Genomic DNA, 8,566 nt, shown 5'->3' on the forward strand with positions numbered 1-8,566 from the left:
AGAGAGAGAGAGAGAGAGAGAGAGAGAGAGAGAGAGAGAGAGAGAGAAGAGAGAAGAGAGAGAGGAGACATGCACATGCATGAAATTGAGAAAGGTATTTTTGATATATGTAGATTCAATGAACTTGTAAATATGATATGAATATTTTATGTGCCTAAACACAGTGTACTGGACCTGCAGGGGGATCCTTGTGGTTTGTGATGGCAGGACCATCATTCTCAGAGTAGCTGCATGGTACTGCTGAAAGAAACACTTAGGACCTATTGTAGCCCTGTTTATACTCACATATCTTGTTCATTTTATTATTTTTCCAATGGCTGTTCAAACTTATACAGATTATCATTGTTTGGGTTTATATTTCATAATATCAAAGCAAGGTCCTCAATAGAAACTTCAATAGCTTCACAACATAGGTCTTTCATGGGTGTTGTAGGGAAAAATAACTAATACATAATATTTATTTTGCTGGTTCTCGGAGTGAAATTTTTGAGGCTGTCTCTGTCAAAAAGAAAAGGGGGTATTTAGTGTAGAAATGTGACCTGGAATTGATTTTCATTTTAAAACTTTCTTAATTTTAGACTTCTATTTGGGCCAGAGTATATCTAATTTTTAGATTTTATATATGATTTTTTACAGTAACTGGCCTATGTTTCTAAAGTGTATTGTATGTATTATTCAGTGATGATGCATTATGCCAGATTGAAGACTTGAGCCATATTCACTATTGATGTTCCTCTTGCAGCTCAAGTAGCTGTCAACAGATGGTAGTGATGATCTGTTATGCAATGGGGAACAATAAGAAAGGTCTCCTTTCATGTGACCTTTAAAGACATTAGAAAAATCTCAAAATGCCATTCTGCATTGAAAATAATTACATGAATATTTAATTTTACTCTTGATGAAAGGCGAAATAGCATAAGAAGTACAAATAGCAGATTTTAAAATAGAAACCTGACGGTGGTAGCTTTATCTTGTGGACTCTCTTATTCACAAACCCATCAATCCAGCCCAGTGTTTTCTAAAGTCCAAGTATTGTCTCACACACAGTACAGATGCAAGCCACATATATACACATTTCTGTTTCTCTGGGATCTACAGGACTGTAGATAAAGCATGACTGCACTAGCCCAAGAATAACTGTCTGTTCCTACTTTACATAGAATGTAACATGTATAAAGCAAGGCTCATTTTTAATTATTTCTTTATTTTTGCACAAGAATATGATATATTTCCATCATTTCTACTCCTTCCTCTTGGGCCAGCAACTTTGTGTGATATTTTCATCCCTTCAGCCATTTACTGCTGTTCCTATATGAACTCATTTAGGGCAGGCCACTTAAAATTGGGAAATATATCATAAGTCTTATCTTCTGAAGAAAACAGATGTATTCTTACTACTTATAGGACTGCCTGTAGCTCTTCATTGAGGGGTCCAGCCTTGTGAGATATTCTCTATCCACATTGGCATGTTGATTGCTGTTGTAATTCTTTTCAGATCTTATTTAGACAGCAACATTTTTGAAAAATTGGGGCTATAGCTTCCCTGTCATCTCCAGAATACACATTATCTGGTCTTCCACTCAAACATTCTCTCTGCTCTCTCAGTCTTAGGAATAAGGATTGTGTTATACATTCACTAGCCTAGGGTAAGCACCCTGTGGTCACTGACTATATGCATGTGAACACGATTCTATCTCAGGTTTTATCTATCTTAGTAGGGAAAAAATAGGTTTTTGTGTTTGGACAGCACTTTCATCTACATTTGATTACTTTGCTATTCATTTAACAACTTAAATTTCAGGAACATCCAGGTATTCTTTACAGTTTAGTTCCCCCCCCTCTCTCTCTGTGTGTGTGTGTGTGTGTGTGTGTGTGTGTGTGTGTGTATGTCGGTCTGTCTGTCTCCCTCATCTCCCCCACTGGAAGAAGAATAGTTTTTTTCTATATTCAGATGCTGTATTTAAAGATTATGACATGCCACCTGTAGATAACATATGACTCCGACCTCCAGCATGTTTGTACCAGCATAGAGGCTCTGCATCTTCCAGACAACCTTCATCTTTCAAATCTCACAACTACAATTTGAGAAAAAAAATCAATTATATAATTTTCTTTAAATTATCCTAACCCTTTCCATGACATCTATAGATTGCTAGAGAATTCATATGGCAAATAATTATATAAGCATATTAAGAGACATTTTACAAATAGCTGAGGATAATATTAGCTGTCTTTTATGAAGCAAGAGACAGTTATTTTGAATCTGATGCAGATGCATAAACAATAATGATAAATAATTTGGCAAATATATAGGTTTTCTCATTTTGCTTTATAAACTGTCTTATTATGAAAAGAAAACACTTGCTTTGGATCCCAATCCATGAATCAACTATATAATTTTTCCCTGTAGCAACCAGGGACACTATTGGGGTGATATGAATGGGAACAGCTTCAGGGATGAGCATACTTGAAGAAATTCACTTATATGGATTTCAAACACTTTCTTCATAGATTCAGCTCTTATTGTGTGGTTAGCTAGATACTTAGTACTACCCAACTCTTTTTTTAATTTCCACATGTAAGGTATATTTGTATAGTTTATATAATGAACTTGAAGGAGTTTACTCTGGTACTTCAATTTGCTTACAATTTTTTCTTGTTTATTTAAAGCAGTTCCTTATATCCATAGAATATATTTATATATTCCTGATTCTCAAACTGCTATATCATTGTCTATTGTCTTTCCCTTTTTTCAGTGAAAGAAGCATTGAGTCCCATCAAGTTTAACAGATGGGGTCTCCCAGAAGTAAATCCAGAAACCATGCAAACCAGTGAGCCATGGGTATTTGCAGGTGGTGATGTTGTCGGTATGGCTAACACCACAGTGGAATCTGTCAACGATGGAAAACAAGCTTCATGGTACATTCACAAGCACATACAGGTATACATTTGTCATCAATATCACATTTTTTCTCATAAGTACTTTTTGGGTTTTGATATGAATCTATGCTGGTTCATGTGCCTATGTGAGTGCATATTGGGAGCCCTGCCTTATCCCTTTCTGACTTACTGCCTTGGCTTGGGTTTCTCAATGAGCCAAGGACTGGGCCGACAGCCAGAAATCCCCATTGAGCCTCCTGTCTGTACTTTCTCCCAGTGATGAGGTTATGGGTGCATGGAACCATCCAGCTATTTCACAAGGATCCTGAAGATTTGAGCTCAAGCCCCCCATGCTTGCATAGTAAGTGGTCTTGCCCAATGAACCATCTCCCTAACTCTGTATGAGCATTTTTATAAGTTGTATATGTACATACTTTATATGTATTTTGCTTGGATACAACTTTTAACACGCAGGCTGGGTAGTAAAATTATTCAGCTGATTGAAAATGCATTATGTATTTCTATTAGTGCAATGCTATGAAGGTGAAAGCTTGTTGCAATGTATTTGCAAGGGCTTAAATAAAGGAGACTACATGTATCACATTTGATGATACCCACAATGATAGGAGCTAGAATCTGATTCATAATGAAGCTGTGTAGACTAGGAAGCGATTAGGTGTATCCATGTGGACCAGATGAAGTCCTATCCATTTCCAAATTTGGTGTACATAAACAAGCAGAAAGCAAACTATTGAAAATCATCAGGTCAGTTGCTAGGTATTTTTAAAACTAAATCATTTTATGATAAGATGCAGCATGTAAAAATGATGAAATAGGAAGTTGAACAAGCTCTGGTACAGGGGCTCTGTGGTAGTAGAGCAGAAAAAGGTTAAACTACTAGATCTTAGTTTGTATTTTTACAAAACATTGTACATTATTTTTAGTTCACAATTTGATTAGATTTCCTCCTTTAGGTAGAGTGTTCCTGTATGATATGAGTTCATCTTATTAACTTAGTTTTTAATAATTTTTTATAGTTTGTTATTTGTTTTATTTTGAGATTATAATATGATTACATAATTTCCTCCTTCCTGCAAAACTTCCCATGCATCTTTCCATCCTCTTTTTCAAATTCAGGACCTTTTTTCATTCATTGTTAAACACACACTCACTAACAAATATATACATATATATTCATAAATACATGAATGCAACCTACTCAGTTTCTCTCTTATTCAAGAAAACGTATAGTTATTATAGACTCCTTTGATTTTCTGCTTTTTGTTTGGGTTCCCTTAATGTTTGAACAATGAACTTTTTCTTTTAGCTTTCCTTGCTCTTTTTTATTTTTGCCATGACCACTTCATTTGAGTTTTCCTTTTACAACTTATGCATTTCAGCCAGGCCGCCTTGTTAGGCTTCTTGTTTATTTGTGTTTTTCAGTATTCTGTGTACAATAGTTTTCATGCTTCAGTCACCTATCTATTCCCATCTCAGCCAGGCTCCAGTCTCTGTAAAGACAACAAGACAATACTTACAAATCATATGGCATTTCTTTGTTTTAAATGTAATTTTCTTAGAATTTTCAAAAACAAACAAACAAACCCTCACAGAGAAAGCTGCTAAACACCCCTCCCATGTATGGGCAGCAACTTGTTAAACTGCTGTCCTTTGTCATACTACATTTTAATTCACTTATTCTACTGTTATTTTTTTTTGATAACTAAGAATTTTCACACACTACTGTCTGCTGTATAACACTTTGGTCTCTATGCCCACCAACTCACTCTATTATCCAATTGTATGTTGGACATGTTCATATGTGTTGCTAATCTGTTTATATATTTCAGGGTTTATCTTATTCATGGGGATTTCCAACTTCCAGATGAAATCTATTGCCTTTGGGCTCAATATGTCTTCTCAAATCTGTCCCATCTCTACTGCTTGACAGTTCTTGATCCCATGTTCAACCCACTCCACGAGGATCCAGTTAGGAGTTTTGTTATATTAAGTTAATCAGACTAATAAAATTTCAATATTATTCTGGAATTCAAAATAAGACTTAGAGATTCTCAGTGATAGCATTGAAACAATCAAATGGGATAATATTTGACAATACTCATATTGGTATGATGTTTTGTTTAAAGATTAAGAAAAGTACCATTAAAAAAGACATACATTAATACTTGAGAGTACATAGAGTTTTCTCTTCATAACATAGCACTGTCACACACAGCCACATTTAAATGTTGTTTGGGTCTTATGCTTTCTTTCCCTATTCATATCTGCATGAGTATATCTCAGCAAACACTCAATAATATAAAGTACTAGTGTGCTTTTCTGTTTCTGTGATAAAACATTCTAATAAAGAGAAAACTGAGATCATACAATTTCAATTCAACTTAAACTTCCAGCTCACAGTGCTTCATCTAGGGTAGTCAGGAGACTCAAGCATGAACTTTAACCAAAACCAAGGGGAAATGTTGCTTACTGGTTTACTCCCTATTGTTTGTCCTCAGCTTTATTTTTTTTTAAATCAGATTCTTATTGAGCATCTACTAAAGGCTAAAAATAAAAAATAGAAAAATAGAAATAATACACAGATGTCTTTCAATAGCCTGCAAACTATTATTGTTGTTGTCGTCATTGTTGTTGTTAATCTATTCTCTCTTATATTTGTATTACATCCCAACAGCAGTTTCCCCAGCCTCCTCTCCCTGACCCCCATACCTGATCCACTCTTCCTCCTTTCCCTTCTCTGAAAATGGCAGGTAACTTTTCTTAAATAGCACAGTCTCACCTGCCCAGGAATGGTAGCATCCTTGATAGGCTAGATCTTTCTACATTAATTAATTATTCAAAGCAAGAAAAAGTCCCAGAGTCATCCCTACAGGCAATTCACATTTAGTCTCCCAGAAGAGAATCCAAAGTATTCTGAATTGTGTCAATTTCTAACTGAAGCTATTAGGAGACCAACCTTTGTCAACTTGATATACAAACACCTCATTTTAAACCTTTCCTTTATTGTTTTTCTTTAGATATGTTGAAATTATAATGTAAACTACAATATAACTTTAAATATATGACAATCTTTAAAAATTGTAATGCTTTAATTTTATTAAATCTTGAATTTCAAAGTCACCAAACATCACTGATGGAAGTCAGGGAAGGAACTTAAGTGGAAGGAATAGCTTTCTTTGGCTCAGAAAGTTTTTGTATACAACACAAAACCACTTGCCTACAGATGGTGCTTCCCACAGTAGCCTGTGCCCTCCTACATCATAAAACAGTCAAGGAAGTGTCTCACAATCATGCCCACAAGCCAGTCTGATGAAGGTTCTAGTTGAGACAGAACCAAGAAATAATTCTTGTAACATTTCATATTATCATTGTAAATAAATTTTTTTCTTCTGTAATGTTTTGAAAGTTTTTTTTAGAAAGCAGTAAACATCTATGAGTGCTGTCTAATAATGAGATGACTATCCCTTTAAGCAATTAAAATAGTTTGATTAACATGATGATTATAAATATTTACTATGTACAATGCAATGTGTCTACATATGTACAATATATAAATCAAATCAGGATCATTAATGGTTTTATCACCTGATTATTTTGTGTGGTGGTCACCTTTAATCTCTTACATCTTTTCATTGTATAATTAAATATTGTAAATTATTTTCCTCTCACAATGGTATAAAACACTAGAATATATTTTTCCTAGTCATTTTGGGGTTCTTTTATTTCTCCTCTACTTCCTTGCCTTTACTAATAACTTTTATTTATACTTTCATATAAACATTAAAAAAGCCTTACTCTATTACTTTCTAATGTTCCTTTTTTTGTTTCATCTTTTAGCTCCCCTAAATCTGAAAAGACTTCACTTAAAAACTAAATAAGCATTTTATTTAAACTTCTACTTACTCATAAAAGAAATAAACTTTTAATATGATGAATGAAATGTGATTCCTTTTTTAAATACATGTTTTTTAGGAATGACAGAATTTAAAATATTAACAATGTAATGGTTAGTAAAAGGTTTGGATTTGCCTGAAGGATTCAACATAGCCAACTAGTAAAATTACATTTTAAGACCTAATTGATATGGAAGTTAGGTGCAGTTGACTGTTACGTAGAATCAGTACTGTACCTTCCTGCATGGTGTTAGATACATAGTGGGAAGCTCTACTGTGGTCTTCAGAAGCAAAATGACCATGCGGGATTTCTCTTTCCAAGCAGTTATAATGTACTTCCAGAATTCATGATCTCTGTTTAAAGTGACCCTAATCTCCACATCCAGTCCTTCATCACTAAAGCACTCATCCTTCTTGGATTTGAGATTGATTCTGATTTCCTCACTAAAATCCTTACAGTGTCTCTTCTCTGCACACAAGATGAAGCTCAATCTCTTTGATACATAATGCTGATTATAAATTGTACACAGAAGACCAATATTTCTTCCATGTCTGGGCCCTGGTTAGAGCATTTGACACTTTTTTAACAGGTACATCACACCACATTTATGATTGGTACCCACATAATAGTCATGCTATATACACGTTCTAGTCATATTTGTCTATTTGTATATGTTAAAAAGACAAACATATCCATGTATTGATTAGGAAAAACATACAGAATGACAGAATTGATTTTTTAAATGAATAAGATGTCTCATAAGTTAAGAGCATACACTGCTTTTAGAGAGGACCAAAGTTCAGTTCTCAGCAAACATGAAGCAGCTCTCAAGAACCTGTAACTCCAGCTCCATAAGATCTGACAGCCCTTCACTTTGTGTGTACCTCACATGTATGCACCTTCATACACATACACACACACATGCATGCACATATGTGCACACACGCATGCATGCATGCACACACATGAACATAATTTTTTAAAAAATAAAGAAAATTAAATCTAACAATTTGCTATATGATGAACACATTGTGATTATAAATAAATGGTATTTTCTTATGATTCTATTTAAGAGAAACTTCTGAGGCACTTAGAAGGATAGCTCAGCAGTGTGTTTTCTGAAGATGGATTCTCTCTCTCTCTCCTCTCTCTCTCTCTCTCTCTCTCTCTCTCTCTCCTCTCTCTCTCTCTCACACACACACACACATACACACAGACACACACAAATTAATCTTTAAAACCTTTCTTGCCTTTCTTTCAATTTATCCTTTAGAAAACTGTCACAATGGATAATATATTTTTTAATGATTTCATACATGTGTTACCTCATGAATGAATGCATACTGTCACTGCAGTTGTGCATATATAATTTCTTTGACATATATTTTTAGATAAATGCTGTTATTAAAAGCCATCCTTGTTGGGATTTCAATTATTCTCCTAATTTTCCAAAGAGAGCTTCACTTAAGTTTCATTAGTTAATTTCTTCAATTATCATTTATTGAGAGCCAGCTGTGGGGCCCAACGCTTGACACTGGGGAGGCACCAAGATCAGTAAAGGAGGGGAAGTAAACTACATTGGTTTATACATTTGGGCTCTGAATTGAAGAGAAAAATTTTAAAGCTCTTTTGAATATTTAGAAGCCAACCATTAGGAAGTTATACTGTCCCTCCAAAAACCATGATCTTCTCAGGGGTATACCAATGAAAGAGAGAGAGAGAGAGGGAGAGGGAGAGGGAGAGGGAGGAGAGGGAGAGGGAGAGGGGGAGG

At 34.7% G+C, this 8,566-nt stretch overlaps 1 protein-coding gene across 1 annotated transcript in view; it reads left to right on the plus strand.

Moving 5' to 3' along the window:
• Dpyd (dihydropyrimidine dehydrogenase) overlaps positions 1–8,566 on the plus strand; it is an 872,190-nt gene that overhangs the window by 371,927 nt on the left and 491,697 nt on the right. The window contains exon 12 of the mRNA XM_028752184.1: positions 2,757–2,941. Coding sequence (XP_028608017.1) covers positions 2,757–2,941 — 185 coding nt within the window. The remainder of the gene's footprint in view (positions 1–2,756; positions 2,942–8,566) is intronic.

This window comes from Grammomys surdaster, unplaced genomic scaffold (assembly GCF_004785775.1).
Source record: "Grammomys surdaster isolate TR1022 unplaced genomic scaffold, NIH_TR_1.0 125881, whole genome shotgun sequence".
NCBI classification, from domain to species: domain Eukaryota; kingdom Metazoa; phylum Chordata; class Mammalia; order Rodentia; family Muridae; genus Grammomys; species Grammomys surdaster.